General features: G+C 38.4%; 1 protein-coding gene across 1 annotated transcript in view; it reads left to right on the top strand.

Moving 5' to 3' along the window:
- The window catches only part of USH2A (usherin), a 928,983-nt gene that overhangs the window by 191,206 nt on the left and 713,059 nt on the right, over positions 1–24,718 (top strand). The window contains exon 13 of the mRNA XM_014481290.2: positions 12,343–12,526. Coding sequence (XP_014336776.2) covers positions 12,343–12,526 — 184 coding nt within the window. The remainder of the gene's footprint in view (positions 1–12,342; positions 12,527–24,718) is intronic.

Below are 24,718 nucleotides of genomic sequence, written 5' to 3' on the forward strand. Positions count from 1 at the left end.
GGGTTTTTTTTTTTTTTCCTATTTGTTAACACTTCAGTTCTGGAAATAATGTAATCCATTTCTGCACAAATAGCCATGATTTATATATCCTTCTTTGTAAGTAAGCCAGCAAAAGTTAATAGAGCAAATGTAATATGCTTTTGACTTGTTGTCCACTGTTAAAGTTTATTTAGTGTTTCATTCTGACCTAGAATATAGTGATGCAATAGAATTAGAGATCAATGGACTCAAATCACAACAGGAGGGTCAGGGCTTCAAATCCTCTTGTGGACTAATACATTCAGTGGAAAAAAGAAACTGATAGATTCCTTGGATAAAGTTCTATTGGAGAGTTTTAGTGCCTAGACATGTCTAAGAGATTCCTAGAAAATTAAGCAGAGGCAGATTTTTCAAGAAAAGAAATATAATCAATCATATTATAGGGTATAACTGTGAAATAGATTTATACAGTCATAATAAAATAATCTGTGAATACTGATTTAAGCAACTAATGGGATTATTGAGGAGGAGGTATAAAGAGCTAAATATTCATTTTCTAAAGTGGAAAGACAGTAGTATAAATGTTAGAAGTTGAGATGTAACAGTATATGTATGTTACTCAGAAACAGAAATGAAAGTCAGAAGAAACAGCTATAGGAGTTGAAGGTGGCTACTGTAGGCAGGGAAATTTCTGGGAGAAGGATGGAGAAGCAAGATTCCACTTTACATTGTGTCTTTAAATTCTATTTGATTTTAAAAACTGTATGTAAATGTTGATAAAAATTAAATTGCAGTATTGGAAAATCATGCTCAATCCTCATGGTCTCCTGACCACTTTCTTTTGGGGATTTATCTGGTATAGTGTTGTTTTTTAGGAGAATAGTTTCTTAATAACTATTTGCCTGAGTACAGATGTCACAAAACTCTTCTGCAAAGGTATATGGCAAGCTGTTCTCTCTTTTAAGGAGGATACAGAATGAGGATCATCACTATTAATGAAAATCATTATCATATTTAAAGTAACCTTGTATTTTGTTTACTTGTACAGTTGTCTTATTTCCCTTGTTTGAGTTCAACATCTTGAGAGTAAAGGTTATATTATTCAACTTGACATTGACATTGAAGTCGCTCAGTCGTGTTTGACGCTTTGCAACCCCATGGAATGTGGCCTGCCAGGCTCCTCTGTCCATGAAGATTCTCCAGGAAAGAATACTGGAGTGGGTTGCCATTTCCTTCTCCAGGAGATCTTCCCAACCCAGGGATCGAACCCAGGTCTCCTGCATTGTAGGCAGATGCTTTACTGTCTGAGCCACCAGGGAAATTATTCAACTTACATAGCCTTACATAGCCATACACAACAACATAATATCGTGCTGTATGTGCTTAGTCACTCAGTCATATCCGACTCTTTGTGACCCCATGGACTGTAGCCCACCAGGCAAGAATACTGAAGTGGGTTGCCATGCCCTCCACCAGGGAATCTTCCCAACCCAGGTATCAAACCCAGGTCTTCTGCATTGCAGGTGGATTGTTTACCATCTGAGCCACCAGGGAAGCCATAATACTAATATATTGTATATTGCATGCACCCAGTAAGTGGTTTGATTAATTGAAATGAGAAATAATCAGGACTTTTACCAAGAGCATCTGTATTATGTAGGGTTCTCCAGAGAAACAGAACCAATAGAAGATGTATGTGTGTGTATATGTGTTTGTGTATTTTTTCCCCACTGAATATATCATTCCATGGGAAGGTCTGAACTCCTGACCTATTGTTTTGATTTCAGCCTGTCTACCTGTAGTCCTGTTGCACAGCTCTATCCTAGAAGTTTTGCAGCTTACTGAAGATTTCCTTCGCATGTCTCCTATATTGGATACCTGGTGCCCTGAAGCCTATGTTTTCTTTTTTTTTCTTGGTTTATTTGTGTATTTGGTAGAATAAATGCTTCAGTAGCTTCTGAGTAAGAGTACAGGGAGGAAAGTGGTTTGTTATTTATTTTTTTAAGGAATTTTGAACATCTGAAATTATCTCAATTCTATACATGGAGCTATTTGAAAATTTACCATTGTATGGAATCATTTTCACTCAACAAATTTATTTCACCATTATCTTCTAGCAGTACCAACCTGATTCTTCCTTCTTTTTTTTTTTTTTTTTTTAACATTCCAGAAGTTTTACTCTTTCTATATCCTTCATTTCATGATGAGATGCTTTTTGTTAAATAATTTTTCTGGGAGTTCACTGGGACCTTTTTTCTGTAGATTAATGTTTTTATGTCTGGGAAAATCAATAAAAACACCTTCATAGACAAATCTAGACCAGTGTTTGACTGAGCAAATGGACATCAAATCTCTCCAAGTGGACCATAAAATTTACCATCACAGACACCAGTTCATATCATCCCATGGTCAGGATAGCAGTTCATCTCTGTACCTGTTGAGTACAAACCCTCTCTGGTTTAACCTCTAAAGAGAAAACTCACTGTCTTCTCTCGAAACATTATAGGGAGAACCTTCCGTTTGGGGAAAGTCACACCTGCCTTCAGAACTCTCTGAAGCCTTCAATTTTACCTTTTCCCCCAGAGTTATACAAACTTGCATCAAGTAGCTTATTATTGGCCTGTCTACCTTAGGTGCTTGGCTTTTACTTGTAGATATCTGTCCTTGACTGCCATTTCCTCTTCTGTTCTTTTTTATTTCCTTTTATTTAATTTTTTGGACTTTAGAAGGAAAATGGTTCAATAATCATGCTTAACTGAAAATGTTACCACAGTATTTTCTGGGTTGTAATCTTTTCAAATCAAAATCCTTGCAGCCATCCTTGGTGGTTTTTCCCACAACTCTTATCTCTTCTTTCAAAATCAGTCTTGTTTGTTTCACCTTTGGATATATCCAGTATTTTACCACTTCTTACCACACTCAGTTATCCATCTGGGTCCATGCCATGGTCATTTTCCTCCTGGACTATCCTAGTAGCTGCCTGAAGTCCCTGTTTCTCCTCTTTATCCTTCTCCAGTCACTCCCCAACATACAGCCAAAGTGATGCTGTTCAAGCTTCAGTCAGATCGCATCACGCCACCATGCACTGGCTTTCCATGATTGTAAGGCAACAGCAGAGTTGATGGACTCTAATGGCCCCTATGATCTGTGACGCCCATGAACTCGTTTTCAGAAGACGGTTTATTCCTGTCCAGCCTACAAGTCTCACTGCTTTCCACAGATTGTTCAGTGGTCTCTACCCGGGCTTAGAACACACCTCCATAGCGGGGGGTCCATATATAGTTCCTGAACTAGTGAGTAACTGCATTGAAAAACTACCTCAATGCTCAGCTCTTATTAGCATGAGATTATTGCAAACCACGGAGTGCTTCTTCAGCTACACATAGGGAGAATATGGCTTTCTACCTTGCAAGGGAAGAAAGAAAATGGTAGCTTAATGAGTTAATGCATTTTTGGATAATGTAAGATAGTTTGTACACTTATGTGTAGCCTATGGAAAAATCAAACTGTGTTTGTGGCCCTTTTTTTTTTTTTTTCTGTTTTATATTCTTCTAGCTTCAGATACTACTCTGAATTTTGTTTTCTGGGTTTTATCATCTCTTCCCGTGAAATTTACATTGAAAATAGAAACCCAGAGCCTGAAGTATCTTCATTATAAACAGATGCCTCACAGTTGTCAGCCCTGCAGTGGGCACATTAAAATGCACTGCTGCGATCAGAAAACTTTCTCTCTACTTCTTTAAAGACATCTGAGAAATCTAGATCATATTCTATGGGGGAGACAACTGCGCTGATGTGTGTGCGTGAGCCTCGGGTTATGGAGGGAGCAGGATGGCGTAGAGGGGTGAACCAGTAGCCCAAGAATCCAGCCCGCCTTTTCCATCTGTGATTGTAAATGTTAGTGACCATCCTAGACCAGTACACATAGACTCTTGTCCTACTTTCTTAAAAAACATTATTAAGGAAGGTGCATATAATGGAACCTCATGTATTATTAACCTAACCTTACTAGGAATGTACAAGGAATAGGCTTAATTCAACGAAAATTTATAGGCAATTTGTTAAAGCAGCAGTGCACATTAGAAGGTACATTAGAGCCACATTGGTTTTAATATGCCATTCAATAACTCGAACAGAGGTTAAAAATGCTGCTTAACCTCCATTAAGTATTTTAAAAATGCTTTAATTTAAAATTATTTGGAGTGTGTGTACATATATGAATGTACACATACCCACTCTCATAAATAGAGTGCTGAATATGTTTTCCTGGTTCGTTTTTTCAGCACTGGATGACCTCATAACATTCGGCAGCAGGCACTTAATCAGAGACCAGGCCGAGAAAAGCAGGGAACAGTGTCAAGGCATTCCCAGCCAGTGACCCACCCTTGTCCTTGAGAACTAGAGGCAGAGAGGGTTTATTGAGGACTCTGCAGCTTTGGAATAACATAAAGGCTAATTTATAATGAAAACAGCTTCACATGACATGTTTTGTGTTAATAAGACAATTCCTCATGCTTCCCTCTGGTATTTACTTTGGGTTTGCTTTTATAACTCAAATAGACCATTAGAAAGTAAAGCAAAGTATCTTGTTTCATTAAGAAGCATATCATATTTGTTAAGAAATGAGCTCATAAACCAGAATTGCATGCAAGACCCCACCAATGCAATTGGAATTAGATGGCTGATACTCCATTAAAAATCAGTGCCTCAAAGTTGAAATCTGATTATGACACATGTCCCTGAGTTTGGTGAGATGGCTTCTCCTGATTAACATGTTTTTCACAGAAAGACCACAGAATAAGAGCCTTTCCCTTAATAAACCACCAGGAAAGAATATTGTCAGAGGAAATATGGACCACAATGCTACCCACATCTGGGGAGAAAAAAGGATTTTGATAGGTCATTATTTAAATTTTAGGAAAACCTCACTTTCATTGAAAACTGCCTAGTAAAAATTGCAATGATGGAATGGATAATATTTGCTGAATGTATATGTTTGTCAAACCCTGGAATTGAGTGTTACCCAAAAAAATCCCATTTAATATACACACTATTTCTATGATGGAAGGACCAGTATTGTTTTGTTAGGGGAAATGAGGTCTCATTAAGTGGAAAAGTTATTTACAATTCCACATCCATCTGACCTCATATTCTGCACTCTGAAAGAGTAAAGCTTTTTTCCAATAGCTCATTGTTTCTCATAGACATTCACTTAAATATTTGAGGCTGGGTTGAAATACATACTCTTACAAGTGTTTGTAACCTCTCCCCACCCTCAAACTCATGTCAGTCCATGATTCCTGCTACTGCTTCAGGTAGGGTATTTCATTTCTTTTGCTGAATCAGAGTAACAGTCACAAAATTAAAATTGATGGAGTTATGGGAGGTGATCAGATAATGAAGAGCTGACTGAAGAGTCTAGAATTGGGATTACTTTATGGACTAAGTTGAGGAAATGTTTGGGATGATTGCCCGCTACAGGGTACTTTGGAACATACATCTGATAAATATTGTGACTGGGAAAAGTGAGAACAAAGAAAACACAATTTTGCTGTGCTGTGGATTATGAATATGCAGATATATCTGTGCTCTGTAATCTCTAAGACTTAATCGGAGCTGCCTTTATATTCTTTTATGTTACTGGATTTAATTCTTAGAGAATGAACATATGAAAGTTTCTCATGGCTCCTCACATAAGTATGAAAACCAGGTTTTTTTTTTATAAAACAAAGTCCAATAGAATAATTTCCCTTATTGGAACATAATATTATACTCTTTGTTCTAATAACTGGAGACATATTTTGGGGGTGATATTTTCTTTCTGAAACTCTGTTCCATTCCTTGATATGGTAAGGATTACAGTTTTAATTGATCAATTGATCATGCTTATTCATACACATTTCCTGCTATTTTCCCTGATATCCGACCTCTTCCAACCAGTCACTCTCATGACTTACAGATTTATGTTTACCATCTTCTTTTCATTGTTAAAGAGATCATATGATATTGTAGAGAGTAACATATCCTCCCTTTCATCCTTTCAGCCATATGTCCATTTCCTTCACATATCCATTTTTCAATTAACATCTGTTGAATAAATTACTGTACACGGGGGCCTCTGCTGCTATAAGATATACAACCATAAACATATTAAAGCATTACAGTTTAGTAGGGGAAACTGATTCATGTAAATATAACACATTTGTGATAAGTGTGATATTAGAAATGCAAAGATACAGAAGTAGTAAAATGAAGGGACTGATTAACTCCTGAAGGAAAGGGAGACCTAAAGATCTTAGTTGTGTTTCCTGAGCTGAATTTTTAAAATAAATAAAATTTAAAAAAAAATAGAACTTGGCAAAGTATTCAAGTAGGGGTAACAGTCCAGGAAGAAGCAATAGGAGCAGGGAATTTAAATATATCAATCAGTTCAGTTGCTCAGTTGTATCCAACTTTTTGTGATCCCGTGGACTGCAGCACGCCAGGCTTCCCTGTATATTACCAATTCCCGGAGCTTGATCAAACTCATGTCCATGCTATCCAACCATCTTGTCCTCTGTCATTCCCTTTTCCTCCTGCCTTCAATCTTTCCCAGCTTCTGGGTCTTTTCCAATGAGTCAGTATTTCACATCAGGTGCCCAGAATATTAGAGCTGCAGCTTCAATTAAATATATATCTAATGGAAAATGAGTTTTTCAAATGCTTAAAGAGAAACAGTAGCTTTAGATGAATAATAATATTTATGAATGTATTTGCTAACATTTGGTCAAATCTGTGAACAATAATTTTAGCATTTGGTTGTTCAGTCACTAAGTCACGTCTGACTCCTTGTGACCCCATGGACTGCAGTAAGGCAGGCTCCCTTGTCCTTCACCATCTCCTGGAGTTTGCTCAAACTGATGTCCCTTGAGTCAGTGATGCTGTCCAACCATCTCATCCTCTGCAGTCCCCTTCTTTTGCCTTCAATCTTTGCCAGGATGGAGGTCTTTTACAATGAGTTTGTTCTTTGTATCAGGTAGGCAAAGTATTAGAGCTTTAGCTTCTGTCCTTCCAATGAATATTTAGGGTTGATTTCCTTCAGGATTGACTGGTTTGATCTCCTTGCAATCTAAGGGACTCTCAAGAGTCTTCTCAAACAACACAGTTCAAAAGCATCGATTCCACAGCACTCAGCCTTCTTTATGGTTCAACTTTTACATCCATACATGACTATGGAAAAACTGCAGCCTATGCAGACCTTTGTTGGCAAAGTGGCATCTCTGCTTTTTAATACTCCATCTGGGTTGTCATAGCTTTCCTTCGAAGGAGCAAGTGTCTTTTAATTTCATGGCTGCAGTCACCATCCCCAGTGATTCTGAAGCCTTAGAAAATAAAATGTCACTGCTTCCACTTTCCCCCCTTCTATTTGTGATAATTTTAGCATTATTTTCAAACAAAACCCCTAAATGGAGGAAAATTGTTATTATTTTAATTTGAAAATTAGCATCATCTTCTCCACTTCATTTTGAAGTGATTGATTTGAAAAATCGTTTCTCCAGTAGTCTTGTTGCCTGGGGTAGGTGAGTCACACATTCCTCCCTAGACTCTTCTCTTAATATAGTGTCCATTCTCTGGTTTAAGGTGAGAATTGTATCTTCTAAATGGCTTATAATTAGTGCTTAGCCTCAGTTCTGCCCTCCTTTTCTGCGTAAGGCCTAGAGGTTAAACTTGTTTTCTCTCTCCCATTTCCAGACTTCAGCAAAGCCTAGTTGTTCATGGTCCTCAGGAGGGACATTGCTAGGAAATGGGCTCTTCTTTTATGCCCAGGACAGGTACTGTGCTGTGCAAATAGCCACTAGGATAGCACACCAACTGCCTGGCTAATAACTTTGAACTCTAAGGATGCTGTAAGCCTGGATAAGCAATACTCTTTTATGATACAAACGACTTTTTGCCTTAGCTGTATAACACATTGTTTCCCACCTGAGACTTATCTTATCTGGGACCAGGAGTTGGCAAAAGAAAACGGAGGGAAAAAAGAAACTTTAGTGGGCTCCTGTGTGCTCTCTATGTGTGAACTCCTAGCCCTGAGTAACGGAAGGTTAATACTTTCGTCCTAATGACTGTGTTTTAGAATGTGTTATAAAATCACCTGTGGAAAGGAATTTCTAAAAGATCAGTTAAAAGGATGCAGACATACAGATGGGGAACATGAAGAAGAGCTAATGGAGGGAGATCAGGAATGTATTGAAAAAAAAAAAGAAATTAAGGTCAGTTATCTTTAAGCTGCACTCCAGAGTTGAAGTTTAAGTAGGAGGGAAGGGAGAATGTTTTCTGTAGTTAGGAGTCATAACAGTAGCAGTAATGGTCCAGAATTAGGCACATTTAGGTAAGGCAAGAAGTAAGCGTTGAGCATGAAGGTACCTGAGTCATCCTAATTAGAACTGTTTAAAAATAGGACAACTAAAATACTGATGGGATTAACCTTTATAATCATGCTGCTGAGAGGAGGAGGAGAATTAACCTCAAGACAAATTCCAACACAGGCTTTTCCTTGAAGCCCTACTGTCCAGTCTGCAGTCTCCCTGGGCTCTTTAATATCTCTCTTGTCCTTCTCTGCTTATACCTCTGCGTTTTCTCTGTGTTTTATTCTCTATAACTTGGGCAACCCAATCTTCTGCACCAAAATCTACTCTGATGCTCTATACAGATTCATCTAACAAATCATTTCTTGTAAAAATCATTCCGAATTTTTCTAGAATTCTCTGTGGCTTGAATGTATTGCAATAAGTCTAAATTGACTCTATTCCTAACTATCTGTTTTAATGGATCATTTATCCGAATTGGAGAGCTATTAGGACCTGCATGATGCCATCATCATGAATTTTAAGGACTTAAGTACTTTTATGCATGCTCAGTCACTTCAGTTGTGTCCAACTCTATGCAACCCTATGGACTGTAGCCCGCCAAGTTCCTCTCTGTTCATGAAATTCTCCAGGCAAGAATACTGAAGTGGGTTGGCATGCCCTCCTTCAGGGGATCTACCTGACCTAGAGATCAAACCCACATCTCCTGCATTGCAGGTGGATTCTTTACCCACTGAGCCACCTCAGAAAAGAAAATACATATAATCCACCTACAATGGTCTTGAGTCCAAAATAGCCTTCTATATTTGTGATTTTGATTACACAATGAATCAGGTAGGAGAATATATAGTAATTGCTATCGCTATAGTCTGTTTCTGGAAACATATATAAAGCAATTTTCTGTCAGTATATGCAAAGAAGCATAATCTTGTTGTAAATTACAATTAAAAATGATAGACTTGGTTCTTTCCAATTGAATGGCACAGATTTTGAGCTTTTTCCTTCCCTGTTTTACTCTTCCTAAAGCTTTTAAAGAGGAAATATGCAGGGTCTAGGAGAAGAAAAAAATTAATTGTTAATGCACATGAAAGAATGGCTTGTTTTCAACTAGAGTGTCACATGAATTTTACAGTGTTCCAATTACTTTCTGTTTTTTCCCTAAGTGATTCTCTCTGTGCTCATGGTCTTTTTCTCTCAATATCACTCATATTTTTATATACCTAAGTTAGTGATTGTGACAAATGTGCAATTTGTTTTAATTTGTCAGAACTTTATTTATTGTTTCAATAAAATATTTTATTATGCACACACTTGTGTGCATATTTTGGCGTATGTGCATATATATGTACATAGACAGGTACATGCACAAACGCATCCATCAGGCAACACCCAGGACCATTTCTCCCTCATATGCCTGCTCCATCATCCAAGTGTCCAACGTATTCCTAATGTTATATCTGTCAATTTTCTCCTTCTGTGTCCAAGAAGTTTTAAGTAACTTGAAAATATTTTTGAATCATATTTTTCTCTTTTTCTATAAGAAAAATATGGATTTCATAATTGATCTAGATTCTGTTTTTTTTTTTAATATAGTATTTGTGGGGAACAATGCCTGCCTAATCATTTGGTGCAGTTTTGTGAATTCCAATATTTGAGTAGCCTACTTTGTGACTAGCACCGTACTGGATGCTGGGGAGATAATGATGAATTAGTTATATGAGGTTCCTGCCTTTACAGAGGTTAAAATTTTGTGGAAATGAGTTTAATTATACTTTTCATCAGCACTCTATGGGAAATAGACAGGACACTGTGGAATACATAGGCACATCTAAACTAACCTAGAGCAGGTTACTAGAAGAATTCACGAGACCTGTTATGCATAGTGTGAGCTAAGCAAGAAAAGATGGGTCCAAGTCACTTCAGCAGACAGAATTGCCCATGCAAAGGCTTTCAGGCACCAGGAGCATGACTGGGGCAGGCAGGATGGGCAGGGAAATGAAACTAGGGAGATAGATGGAACCAGACTGCATGGCTGGAGGCTGTGCTAGGGATTTCTTCATTTTCCTAAAGGGACTAGGAAATTATCACTTAATTTTAAGTAGAAGAATGAGATCTTCAATCTGCACTCTGAAAAAGATGGTTCCAGCTTCACTATGAAGAACAGGAGGAGAAGAGGGGGGGTGCTAGTAGGGGGAGTCTCTGTAGTTGATGTGCCTGGGTTTGAATCTGCTATTTGTCAACTCTATCGGTTTAGGAAAGTTTGTTAATCTTTCTAACCTTCAGTTTTCTAATTTATATAATGAACATTATGCTGAATTATGAGCATTGCTCTGAGAACTAAATTTGATAATTAATATAAAGTTTTAGCATAGCCTCGGGTGGTGTTCTGGAGAAGGCAATGGCACCCCACTCCAGTACTCTTGCCTGGAAAATCCCATGGACGGAGGAGCCTGGTAGGCTGCAGTCTATAGGATCGCTAGAGTCGGACACGACTGAGCGACTCCACTTTCACTTTTCACTTTCATGCACTGGTGAAGGAAATGGCAACCCACTCCAGTGTTCTTGCCTGGAGAATCCCAGGGACGGGAAGCCTGGTGGGCTGCCGTCTATGGGGTCGCACAGAATCGGACACGACTGAAGCGACTTAGCAGCAGCAGCAATGGGTGGTGTTCAGTCACTGTATCTGACTCTTTGCCACCCCATGGACTGCAGCATGCCAGGTTTCCCTGTCCTTCATCATCTCCCAAAGTGTGCTCAGATTCATGTCCATTGAGTCAGTGGTGCTATCTAACTATGTCATCCTTTGCCACCCACTTCTCCTTTTGCCTCCAGTCTTTCCCAGCATCAAAGTCTTTTTCTGGTACATAGTATTAACGATGAAAAAGTAGGTAGTGACTTTAACTAGGGAGGTGGGGGTGGGAGTGGAGAGTAGAAGTCCTGCAATTCTTAAAAGACAGTATTCCTAGGACTTAGTTATTAACTAGGTGTAGGAGCAGAGAGAAGTGAAAGACTCAAGGGTTGCCAGTTTTGGCAAAAAGCAGGAAAGTGAATGTGAAAGTCACTCATTTGTGTCCAACTCTTTGAAACCCCATGGACTGTAGAGTCCATGGAATTCTCCAGGCCATAATACTGGAGTGGGTAGCCTTTCCCTTCTCCAGAGGATCTTCCCGACCCATGAATCAAACCAGGGTCTCCTGCATTGCAGGCCGATTCTTTCCAACTGAGCTATCAGGGAAGCCCTAAAATGTAGGATCCTCAGATAAATTTGAATTTCAGATAGTATTTTTGAATGTAAGGAAATACCACATGGGACATATTTATATTAAAATAATTGTTGTTTACTAGAAATTAAAATTTGGCTGAGTATCCTGTGTTTGATCTGGCCATCCTACCAAAGATGTCTCAGGGCTCTAGATGAAGCAACTGAATAATAGATGGTGGTGCTATTTGCTGAAATGGAGATAATCAGAGGAGGGACCAGTCTTTAGTGGAAATATTATGAATTGTAGGTGCCAGGAATACACCCAAGTACAACATCAATTATTTACTCAGCCTTTCTTTAGTCATAATTGACATACTGGTAAAGAACAGCTATGGAGAAGGTAGTGGCAACCCACTCCAGTACTCTTGCCTGGAAAATCCCATGGACAGAGGAGCCTGGTAGGCTGCAGTCCATGGGGTCGCTAAGAGTCGGGCACGACTGAGCGACTTCACTTTCACTTTTCACTTTCATGCATTGTAGAAGGAAATGGCAACCACTCCAGTATTCTTGCCTGGAGAATCCCAGGGACAGAGGAGCCTAGTGGGCTGCCATCTCTGGGGTCACACAGAGTCGGACACGACTGAAGTGACTTAGCAGCAGCAGCAGCAGCAAAGAACAGCTATAACCACATTTGTACAGGAAATTAGATAGTGTTGTGGTAGAGTGTTCGGTTTTTCAGTGTAATCAAAACATTATTTTTTTAAGAAAAAACTGGATAGAAAGTATAATAAAAACTTTTCATTTCTTTATTCCCAGGCTTTTATATCTCTCCAGGCAATGCCACTGGCTGCCTGCCATGTCCATGCCACACCGCTGGTGCGGTGAATCACATCTGTAATAGCTTGACTGGCCAGTGTGTTTGCCAGGATGCTTCCACTGCTGGACGAAGTTGTGACTATTGTAAAGATCTTTACTTTGGATTTGATTCTCTAACTGGGAGGTAAGTATTTACAAGAATTCATAATCAGATATTTTTACTAAATTGTATTTGCAATGACTAACAGAAATTTTTTGGCCATATATTTTGTAAGAATAATATTTTCTATCCTCCTTAGTTTGCTAATGTATTCTTCATTCCTGGGTTGGGAAGATCCCCTGATGAAGGGAATGGCTTCTCACTGAAGTATTCTTGCCTGGAAGATTCCATGGATAGAGGAACCTGGTGACCTACATACAGTCCACGAGATGGCTAAGAGTCAGATGGAACTGAGCAACTGAACATGCAGAGTTATCTTTCCAGATTTCCTAGAGATTGAGTGTATAGGTTGTTATACATTGATAAATGTGCCCAGTCTTAGGACCTGGGGATATTTAATAAGATAAAATACTTTTTTTTTGGCAAAGAACTCAGAATTTGGATGTAAAAGAAGGTAAAGAAATATCCATAGCACAAAATACACATGCACATACATGCACACACAGACAAGCTGGGATAGGTAGCATGTGTGTGTGTACACTTTGTTCTATGTGGAGCCTGAATTTATTACAGCATTCTTTTATGTTCCTTTTGCCTTTTTAATTTAGATTTAAAGACTAGCAGATGAGAAACATCTTTGAATTCAGTGATAAGATTTTTTTCCCAGTGTGTAAAGTAACTTGTGAAAGTAAATTAGCCACTTTTCAAAGTTATACTGTCTTTAATGTTCTACCTCTTACTTCCTGTATATCCGTGAGCATTTGCTTTCATGCAGATGTTTTCATTGCTGTATTTTTGAAGGTGTGCTGGAATGCCAGTTCCATGTCTGTGTTTTTGGGTCTGGTCAGATTATAAATTTGTCCACTATTGGGACTATATCCATGAATTCTCTGACATTCCTGTCCCCAAGAAAACTAATGTTGTGTCTGCATATACCAGTCAAATCTATTTCTCAATATGTGTGTGTTTAAAAATATGAGTGCTAATTATTCAAGGATTGGAGATTATTTTTTTACCTTATTGTCCCCTTGCTACCTGCCTTTTGACTCTTACACTCCTCATTAACACCTCAATTAGACTGTGGACAGGGTGATGGGGTAAATTATTAAAAAAGAACTCCAACTATTTCATTTGTCTTTCTACTAAAATTCAATTAATTAAAAAAATGTTAATATATTCCATGTTTATTAAAAAACTTTCAAGTTCTTATTACATATCTTGTGTTTCAATACATGTTGTTGACTTCTGTTACCATTGGAATATCATCTTGGTTAATCTGAGAGCATTACTACTCTTCTCTACAAATACTAAATCTCTCTGAATGAGTGTATAAAATGCATGGTACAGTAAATGTTAAATAAAAAGTCTAACTATGATCTTGATAGTAAAATCAGGGCCAGTGATTATACCTATTATCCTTCTACATAATTTTTGTTGAATGATCATCTCACAAATTCCCCAGTTGGAACTCTGGGGTCAGTTAATTTCATCCCTGGCCACCTCTGTCTTAGACTTCCCATCTTTTCCATAGTCTTCCTGACAGCACTTTATTACCAAGAGAAAAATATCTTTGCTGTCAGCTGTCGTCCTTGAACTACTCATGCCTATCTGTGACATTTTGTGCCAGTCTCTTACCTATTTTCTGTCTACTCATCTCCCTGTTATTCCTGCTAATGTTGTCACCAAACCCCTACTTAATGACCAAGAGATGTATAATTGTCTTGGCTTTTTCACATAACTTTCTTTAAGTGAAATCTCATTCCCTTCATTATACCACTTCTTATGCCCTTCAATGTTTTAAAATTCAGTCTGACTTTATTCCATTCTACTTCATGCTCATTTATCTACCCATCCCACTCCCCACCCCAATCTTATCCAGGACCAAGAATCTCTTACAGATAGTGCTCTATCACCTGCCACTCTTCAGTAGAGCTGGCTAACACTGGAATTGGACTCCCTGGGTTAAAAGCTGGCTTGAAATGTTAACCTAAATTAATGAGAAATAGAAAGAGCCAGAAAAATAGGTATAAAATACATCATCATCATCACAACAACAACTATGTTATTAGAAGGTGCCGAGGTTAAAATTAGGAAAGCAGACAGAAATCATTAAAAGAAAAGAGACAGTTGCAGGTTGGAGTCTATAAAATAGAGCCAACATTTGAAAATTATTGTGTGGATTTTATAATTGCGGGCTTTATAATTGTCATGATAGTCATAGAGTAAAAAATTCAGATTAAGTGTGTGTTCAAAGCAAAAAGACTTATGACAAGTTTGTATAAATGCAATTGTATATTTTTACATAGTCAGTTCAGTTCAGTCACTCAGTCATGCCTGACTCTTTGCGACCACATGAACTGCAGCATGCCAGGCCTCCCTGTCCATCACCAACTACCGGAGTCCACCCAAACCCATGTCCATTGAGTCGGTGGTGCCATCCAATCATCCCATCCTCTGTCATCCCTTTTCATATTAGATGACTTATATTGAGTGAAGTAAGGAAGTGCACACAAGCACATATACATACACATGCCCAATATCTTCTTTATCCATTCATTCACTGATGGACGCTGAAGTCATTTTCCTTGGCTATTGTGAATAATGCTGAAGTGAACTTGGAGGTGAGATAGCTCTTCAAGATCCTGATTTTATTTCCTTTGGATATAAAGGACTTCACTTTCACTTTTCACTTTCATGCATTGGAGAAGGAAATGGCAACCCACTCCAGTATTCTTGCCTGGAGAATCCCAGGGACAGGGGAGCCTGGTGGGCTGCCGTCTATGGGGTCACATAGAGTCGGACACGACTGAAGCGACTTAGCAGCAGCAGCAGCAGTAGCAGCAGCAGAATCATAGGATAGTCCTATTTTTAGTTTTCTAAGGACCTTCATGCTGTTTTTCATAGTGGCTGTACCAACTTACATTCTCACCAGTAGTATAAGGGGTTCCCTTTTCTCCACATCCTCACCTAGCTTGTGTGTTTTTGATAATAGCCGTTCTAAGGAATGTGAACTGATATTTCATCATGGTTTTGATTTGCATTTCCCTGCTGATTAGTGATGTTAAGCAGCTTTTAATATATCTGTTGGCCACCTGTGTGTCTTCTTGGAGAAATATCTATAAATATCCTTTGCTCGTTTTTTGAAAATTAGAGGATTTTTTCCCCCTATTGAGTTGTATGAGTTTCTTATAAAATTTTAATATTAACCCCTTATCAGATGGATGGTTCACAAATATTTTCTCATATTCTTTAGGTTGTCTTTTCACTCTGTTGGTAATTTTATTTGCTGTGTAAAACATTTTTGGTTCATCTCTTGTTGCTCTTTTGCCCAAGCATTGGTGTTATAGCCACAAAATTATTGCCCAGACCCATGTTAAGAAGCTTTTCCCCTGTTTTCATCTAGTAGTTTTGGTTTCTGATATTATCTTTAAGTTTTTAAGCCATTTTGAGTTGATTTTTATATGTGGTCATTTTAAGGGTCCAGTTTCATTCTTCTACCTGTGAATATTCAGTTTTGCCAGCACCTTTGGTTGAAGAGAACACCTTTTCCTCATTGTGTGTTCCTGATACTCTTTTTGAAAATCAGTTGACTGATATGTGTGGGTTTGTTTCTGGGTTGTCTATTCTATTCCATTAGTCTATGTGTCTGCTTTTAATGCCAGGACCATACCATTTTGATTATGAAAACTTTGTAGTATTTTCTGAAATCACGGTGTCTGATGCCTCCAGGATGGTTACTATTGTTGAACCCATAGTTTGCAACTTAAAATAACTGTAGGACTTTCTGTTACCTAAGGAAGACCAGAAAAGCTGTACAGTTGACTCACTGTATCTTCAGATGGCAACAAGGGAATTAGCCTCATGTAATATATTTAAAGGATCAATGAAAGATGAAAGAAAATTAATTTATAATTGCTTCTTATGACTCTTGGTTTTCCAATGAGCCAATAATATTTCTTCTCCTTTTTTTAAAAAATAATCTCTTCCTTTGGCTCCCAAGATTCTGTTTCTCTGAATTGTTTTATATTTCTGTTTCTAACTAGTCCTCTTTAACCCTTCAACTTACATATCAACATCTATGATTTCAATCACTGCGTGCATGTACATGACTCTCAAATATATTATCATCTCTTCAGATCTTTACAATGGGCTCTAGGCCTATGGCCAGTTGTCTCTCTGAATTTTAAATTTGCATGCTACTCATCGATCCCATTCCTAATGTAGCCAACACCAAGAAAATTCTCATTTGTATTACTCTTATCACGTCCACCAATTTTTTTTAAAGTCTCATGCCATTATCATCTTAGTGAAAGGGATATAAATCTTAAAAAAAAAAAAAAAAAAAACAACTATTCAAGTCCACACTACCCATGTGTGAATGGGGCTCAGGATGCTCTCAGATTAGGCAGGGTTGACTCTGATATTGAGCATAGGCTGCTGCTGGAAAGAACTATTAAAAGCAAAAACCACTGTGGATAATGTAGCTTCTCTGAAATAAACAGAAAGAATAAAGCCTCCCTTGGCCACACAGGGCCCAAGGAAATCAGCAGCATTTGTCCCTTGTTAAATCAGTCACATGGAATGCCCCTGTCTAGAGCTGACCCTTCTATTCCACTGATGAATTCTACCGTCATGTTTCATTTTAACATTGATGACTGTTAAAGAAATCTTCTAGCACAGAAGGTCATAGAGAAAGATGTTTCAAAATATGACTGTGAGAATTGCTTGAGTTTATACTTTTGCTCATCATTGAGAAGAAAAAAATGGATTTTATTATTTTTATGTTTTCCATTCCTTTCCTGAATGATATTGAAATCTCTTTGTTGACTTCTGGTTGTTCTTGTGTGTGAGTGTGTGTGTGTGTGTGTGTGTGTGTGTGTGTGTATACAAAGTAACACTGACTATTTTGAAAATGTGTACGAAGATGCCTAAAACATATGGGATTCCATCTAGTATTAGGACCTTTTGTTTCCTGAGGGAAACACTCATTGTCTAAGGATATACAGACATATAGAACAGAGGAATAACTATTGTGACCTGATGTTAAAGTTTTTAAAAAATAATCATCTAAAATCATTTGAATGTACTTTGAGTCAGGCTCTGTGTTAGGTACTTAAAAGTAAAAATTTGTTTCATTAATTTCCAAAAGTCTACAAAGATTATAAGTATTTTATTGTTAAGGAGAAGATACAAGTATCACTGTATCTCTTCATTGATTTGAAAATAAATTGACTTTCTCATCTTCTTTTTCCATGTGTTTAACCCCTCCGTGGAGAAGGCAATGGCACCCCACTCCAGTACTCTTGCCTGGAAACTCCCATGGATGGAGGAGCCTGGTGGGCTGCAGTCCATGGGGTCGCTGAGGGTTGGACACGACTGAGCGACTTCACTTTCACTTTTCACTTTCATGCACTGGAGAAGGGAATGGCAACCCACTCCAGTGTTCTTGCCTGGAGAATCCCAGGGACGGGGAGCCCAGTGGGCTGCCGTCTATGGGGCTGCACAGAGTCGGACACGACTGAAGTGACTTAGCAGCAGCAGCAGTAGCAGTAACCCCTCCATGAAATCCACACATATACTGTTACCTTACCCTACTCTGCTCTTTGTTATGAATGACTATGTTTGCTATATTTTTCTCTTGGCTTATTTTGTACAATTTTTTTTAATACTCCCAAGGGCAAAAACAAATCAAATAGGCCCTTAACCTAAACTACAGCAACCATGACACCAATGCACCAAACACACAGTAACAGGCTGGAAAATCATTTGCCTGTCTTCATCCAAGTAGTTCATTCTTCAGAAGTTCCCTATCACAAAAAGGGGGCATGTATTTTAGAAAGCTGATCCAAGTGCAAAAATCACTCCAGTTACCTTTGACACATAAAGCAAACATGATTTAATCCATATTGAAAACAAGCAAAGAAACCTGCCCAATGAAAAATCAATAAAGCAAAATGAAAAAGTATAGCATATGTTTCTAAACCAAAAGTGAAACCAGAAAGGGCCACATTCAGTTTGTCTCAGTGGGTAGTTGAGACCCGTATGTGACACGGTGCACTCCCTGGCAGTGTCATCAAGTTGACCTGTGACTATGGGTCCTCTTTCCAACAGCCCACAAGATGACTCCAGTTCATCTGGGCATCACCGTTTTCATCCACACCTCACAGTCCCCCACAGGTTTCTTCCCTAATAACCTCTTTTTTCTATTTGTATTCTTTGTATGTCATCTTTTTCTTTAAACCTAAAGAACTAGAAGTATCACTACTTTGTCTCTTACTGACCAACCAAAACACAATGAACTGTGATTCCTCTCAGATAGGAGAGAACTGAGATCTAGAGTGGCCAGGGAATCAAAAGGCTTAGACTTCTAAAACATAAAGTAAAATTCTGTGACCAAATTACTTTTGGTTTTGCTACACAAGTTCTCCATTTCAACACTAAGTCATAGATTTGGTCTGGTCTTCTTATCGTATGTGTATTTCCAGGGCATCTTAATTGGTCTTTTCTTTGAGAATAAGATCAATGACTTCAAAGGGAAGCAGATTGCTTTCTTGTTCAGTTATTTCCTTTCAAGGTATCATACTGGGATGTTGGGAAACGTGCCTCACAGATTCATGGTCCTCAGTGACTCTTTGTTGGACAGCTAGCTGTTACCTAGAGTGACAGGGTAAAAGGACCACATGCCTGTAAGCATCCAGCCATCTAGCCAGGGCTCACTCACAAACTGGTGGATGAATTCCCAGAAAAAAACCAGAATGGTGATGGGACACTGGATACCTCTTCTTGGAACTGCCACAAAATTACTTTTGCCTTAGTCTATTAGTCAAAGCAAGTCACAGGCCAACACATATTTAGGAGAAGAGAAATAAATTCTACTTTTTTTAGATTCTACTTTTTGACGGAAGGAATTGCACAGTTAGTTGCAAAAGGCCTGCATAAAAAGAGAGGTGAAGAATTGTGATCATTTTTGCAATCTACCAATAAATGATGTATTCTCCTTTAATGCAGATTCTGTATGGCTCCCTAAGAGATGTCAGTTTTTATAAATCGGTAGCATTCATTCAATGTGATATTATAGGAAAAGTTCAGTAATGGGCAACGAGATATTTAGTTTCCAATTATAGCTTATCTACTAGACCAGGTATATTCATGTCCTATTTCGTGTTCTGTGTACTTAGTCGCTAAGTTGTGCCTGACTCTTTGCGACCCTATGGGCTCGCAGTCTCCTTTGTCTGTGGGATTTCCCAGGCAAGAATACTGGGGTGGTTTGACATTTGTCCCTCCAGGGGATCTCCCCTACTCAGGCTCATTTCCTATTACTGTTATGATAATTATTTACCACATATGCAGTGGCGTAAAACAATATGAATTTATTATATTCCAGTCATGGAAGTCAGGAGTTCCAAGTTAGTTTCACTGGGCCAAAATCAAGGTATCAACAAGCCTATGTTTATTTTGGACAGCAGGAAAAGATCCACTTCCTTGCTTTTCCAAGGAAGACACCACCCACATTCCTTAGCTCACGGCTCCATTCTTCACCACTCTGTCTTCTCTGGTCTCTGCTTAGGTTCTTACATCCTTTCTCTGATGCTCAAATTCTTCTCATAATTAGGCATCTTCTCATAATCCAGGGTCATCTCTTCATCTCAAATCTGCCAAGTTCCTTGAGCCGAGTAAGCTATCAAACCCACAAGTTCTGGACATGAGGACTTTTGACTTTGTTGGGGGTCATAATTCAATCCACTATACCAGAGACAGAAAACTGTGGCCTGGGGACTAGATCTGGCCTGTCACCTGTTTATGGAAATAAAATTTTATTGGAACACAGTAATATTCAACCTTCACATACGCTCTATGACTGCTTTCACACAAGTAAAGCAGAACTGGGTTACACCAGAGGTCATTTGGCCACAAAGCTTAAAATATTTAGTATAGTTCTCTTACATAAAAATTTCTGACTCTATAACCAGAGTCACTGTCGCCCTGAGCAAGTTACTTAATCTCGCCAAGTCTCATAGAATCATCTCTACAGACTCGGGAAGAAGCTTAAAAGTAACTGGTTGAACAATACCCTATACATTTCTCTACACAAGTCACTGTTAAGACTAACCTGTCATTCAGCTTCTGCTGAAAACATGGGACTGAAAAGAGTTTATTGTCTCATGACATAGCTCTTGTTTATTTCAAACAATTCTAATCTGAGAAGGATAGAAATCTTACTCTTCATATTAAGCAAAAATTTCATTCCTCTGACTTTCTCACCTGGTCTTATTTCTGCCTCTGGAGTCACAGAAGTAGTGTGCTTGCTTCTCCTTAAGAGTGCTTTAAGAATTTTAATCTACATTCAGACCTCAAAGTTAACATATTAATGTAATGAGGAAGTTAAGGAAAGGAAGACTAGAGCTTCTCGACGTAAATGTGTGAATACTGTTATTACAGTGAGTCTTCTGGGATTTCTTTTTCTTTGATATGTCTGGGTTGGTGACCAGTGTGTCAGATGTGGTCTACATTCCCTGTGATAAGGCACAGCACCGACAAAGGAGGAACTGCCAGGCACCATAGCAAGCTCTTCTCTGGGTGACAAGAATGTCCTCACCCTGGACTCAGTTGGCACTGTGGTCTGGATGCAAGGGAGTCACTGCCCACATCCAGCTCTTATGAACCCCTTTATTTGTAGGAAGGCTTCACTAGGGAGGGTGGACTGAACACTGTTGACCTCCTGCTTCTTGATGAGGCAATACCACTCACTTCCTCTCCAATAAGTTATGTGAGTACGGCTTTTGGCTCACACACAGAGCATTTCCTAGCCCCAATCCCCTCTTATAATTCTGGTTGTCATTTCTAGGAGAATCTGATGTTACTAGTAGGCTGTGAAGAAAGGAAAACTAAGAACCTCAGACCACACATCCCCTGCAGAGATCAAATAAAATCTTATCCAGGGGAAAACCAAACTCCTCTCGAGGGCACTCGTGGGGTCCTGCAAAAAGAAGCCAGCAGAGAACTCTTCTGGCCTTAAGGAGTCAGAGTAGAAGGCCAGCCCTTAAAAAAGAGTGGCCTTTCCTTGTGGAGAGGCTAGCAGAGGGAAAGCTACGCCAATCAGAAAGGCTCAAAGAGTTAAATTGTTATTAAAGCTACATGTCACATTCAGATTTATCTGTGGTGTCCTATGTCTAAAGTTTTCTAGTGCTTTATTCATTCTTTTATTCAACAATGTTTATCGAACACTTACTGGTTGCTGCTGCTGCTAAGTCGCTTCAGTCATGTCCGACTCTGTGCGACCCCATAGACAAAAGCCCACCAGGCTCCCCCGTCCCTGGGATTCTCCAGGCAAGAACACTGGAGTGGGTTGCCATTTCCTTCTCCAATGCATGAAAGTGAAAAGTGAAAGTGAAGTTGCTTAGTCATGCCTGACTCTTCGCGACCCCATGGCCTGCAGCCTACTGGTTGCTAGTCTTTGTGTTAGGAAAAGATGGAAGAAAACTCCTTGTTCAATTTCCCCAATTCATCTTGAAGCCTCTTTCTCTTCTATTATTTAATAATCATTAATACTCCTTCTCTAAAATCCCTCAGCAATTGAATGTCTCTTCCTCCTTTGTTCTATATATTAAATGATGGCTACATCATCCACCGTTTCAACAAAGTAGAAAACTAGGAATAACTCCAGGCCTTCTTCCTTTCTCCTTTCAATTTGTCCACCCCATCCTACTGATTTTATGTACTAGACATTTCTTAAATTTATCCTGCCCCTTCCCACTGTCAGCGTTGCCCCTAATCTGGCAATATCTTACCTCTTCTTCACTTTCCAGCGTTATCTGTCACCACCTTCCTATTCAGGATTTAAGTAAAGAATTTTTGAATTACTTAAAATTTCATACACTCTCCTGCTTTGTCTTGTCTCTATTTTTCTCCCCTCCCTGTTTGCCTGGCTTATTCCAGTCCATCTTTTCATATTTAGCCCACACATCTCTAAGATTCCTCCATATTGCTTCTTTCCCATCCTTTTCCACCAAATGGCCCTTTCCTGTGTCCCCCAGAAGTCTGCATACATCTTTGTTAATGCTCTCTCCACTTTTTATTTCTCACTAGACTGTGAGCTCCTTGAAAACAAGGACAGCTCTGTCTTATCCATCTTTATGTCCTGCTGCAGTCCTGTAACATGGTTGGCCCTCAGTGAATATTATTGATGTTAGTCAATATCTTTAAATCGATTTGATGGTACCTTTGAGGCCCCAGACAGAAGAGAGTTCTCCAAAGAGAAACATCAGTAAAGTTATCTTTATCCTGGATCGTATCCATGGACCCCCTCTTGTAGTAGCTCTTCCTCACATGATAAAGTTTCTGATAGTGAAATCCAGTATGGAAAAACATCCCCTTCATTCATACTGATGTTTCTGAATACTAATAAGTAGGATAACTCCTTTTTTTTTTTTTTTTTTTTTTTTACTGTTTGCCCAAATGGAAGAGGCTCCCTAGAAAGGAAAATATATGAGGTTTGAGATTTAAGAGACTGAAGCCAATGAATTTCTTTCCCATTGAATTCAGCAAACACTGGGATAACATAAGGGCCCATGCAGAACTGTAATAGCACAGAGCTAGCAGACATTAGCAGTGCTTTCCTGCGATTTTGTTTACCATAATGAACTGGTCAATAAACATCACAAATTGTTTATCTATATAAATCTTGACAGATTACTCTTTATGAAATCCATTTAGCAAGTGAGGTTTTCCCATAAGGATGAAAAATGAAGATTTTAAACAGATTGCGGGAGAAGCCCTAGCTGTACCAGGAGAGTCAGTGTAATAAAGGTTTCTTTATATTAATATTACAAAAACCATTTATCCTGACAAAATCAATATCACAATTCATCTTAGTTTGGTGTTTCTCTTTCTAAGCTTAAAATGTCTTTTTCTTTATTACACATAATTTTGTTTTAATAAATGTGAAATGTATTTCATTTAGGAGATGCTCTTGAGGAAGGATAATTTATAAAATGACATCAAACCTGTAGCTTATTTGCTAAGGAGTCTTGGAAATATTTAAAATTATATTTGAGAGGGGGAGAAATTTACAGAGATCATTTTGCTTAAACTTTAATTACAAAATTATCCCCAGTGTCCTTTAGGCTAGAAACAACCTATAGTATTCAGAAAAGTCTCCCGTAAACTTCATCTGGGTAAAAATCTCTCTTACTAAAGTCAAGCAATTATAAGAAGTCAGAGAAGTTACATATAAAAAGAGTTGCAATAAGAGACTGTGAAACCAGTAAGAGTCATATTTAGTTACTCAAAACACTACGTGATTTCCTAAGAAGCAGTGTATTTATTCCATTTGGATTTGGAACTTAATATCCCATGGATATTGACAGACTGACTTGGAGTTAAGCATGTAGCAGTTAGCGGAAAGAAAATAGATCTCCATCAAGGAAAGGAATTATACACTGGAAACTATTACTCTAAATGTACTGTATGGAAAATAAATGTGATTGTCTCATGAGTGAATGGCAATAAAAGCTGAAATACTCAAGAGACACTTATTCATGAATGGTGTAGTGATATATATGTGCATTGAGAGAAGCTTGTCTCTTATTGTTTATGCTTACCAATATTATACTAACAGCCGACAAACAATATATTCTAAGTAATAGCATATAATGAAGTTAGGAGCAAATTAAATATTTTGTTGCTTCTGTAATTCCATTTTAGTTTCTGTGCATAATTTTCATCAGCTTTAATACTTAAATAGGCTAAACAAGATATCTGTTTGAGATGGAATTCTGTCTACACATAAAGGACACACTGTAGTTGTTTGGAGGGGAAAAATGTACTCTTATCATGACATAAAAAGGGCAAACTACGGTATAGTAGTTTTGAGACAAACTGTACTTTATTTATTCCCAAGGTGATATTAGTCCATAAAACAAATTTGCAGCTTATTTAGCAGCCTTAGCTTTTATCAGCTTTTTTAAGGGTGTTGAATGATTACCCAGGAGATCACACGGTAAAAGTTGCAGTGAGATGAAGTAACTCTATCCATCCAGCATCTTTATTAGAAAATATAGGTGAAGCCATGCTGTTCATGTTGTTTTCAATGTGCCCTATGAAAAGCTCCTCTTTAGAGGTCGTGGTCTTCTTATGTGTGATGTTTTGCTTAATGCTTCATGCTGTGCTGGGCTGTGCTGGGCTTAGTTGCTCAGTCATGTCTGACTCTTTGCAACC

The sequence above is a fragment of the Bos mutus genome, chromosome 16 (assembly GCF_027580195.1).
Source record: "Bos mutus isolate GX-2022 chromosome 16, NWIPB_WYAK_1.1, whole genome shotgun sequence".
In the NCBI taxonomy this organism is placed as follows: Eukaryota; Metazoa; Chordata; class Mammalia; order Artiodactyla; family Bovidae; genus Bos; species Bos mutus.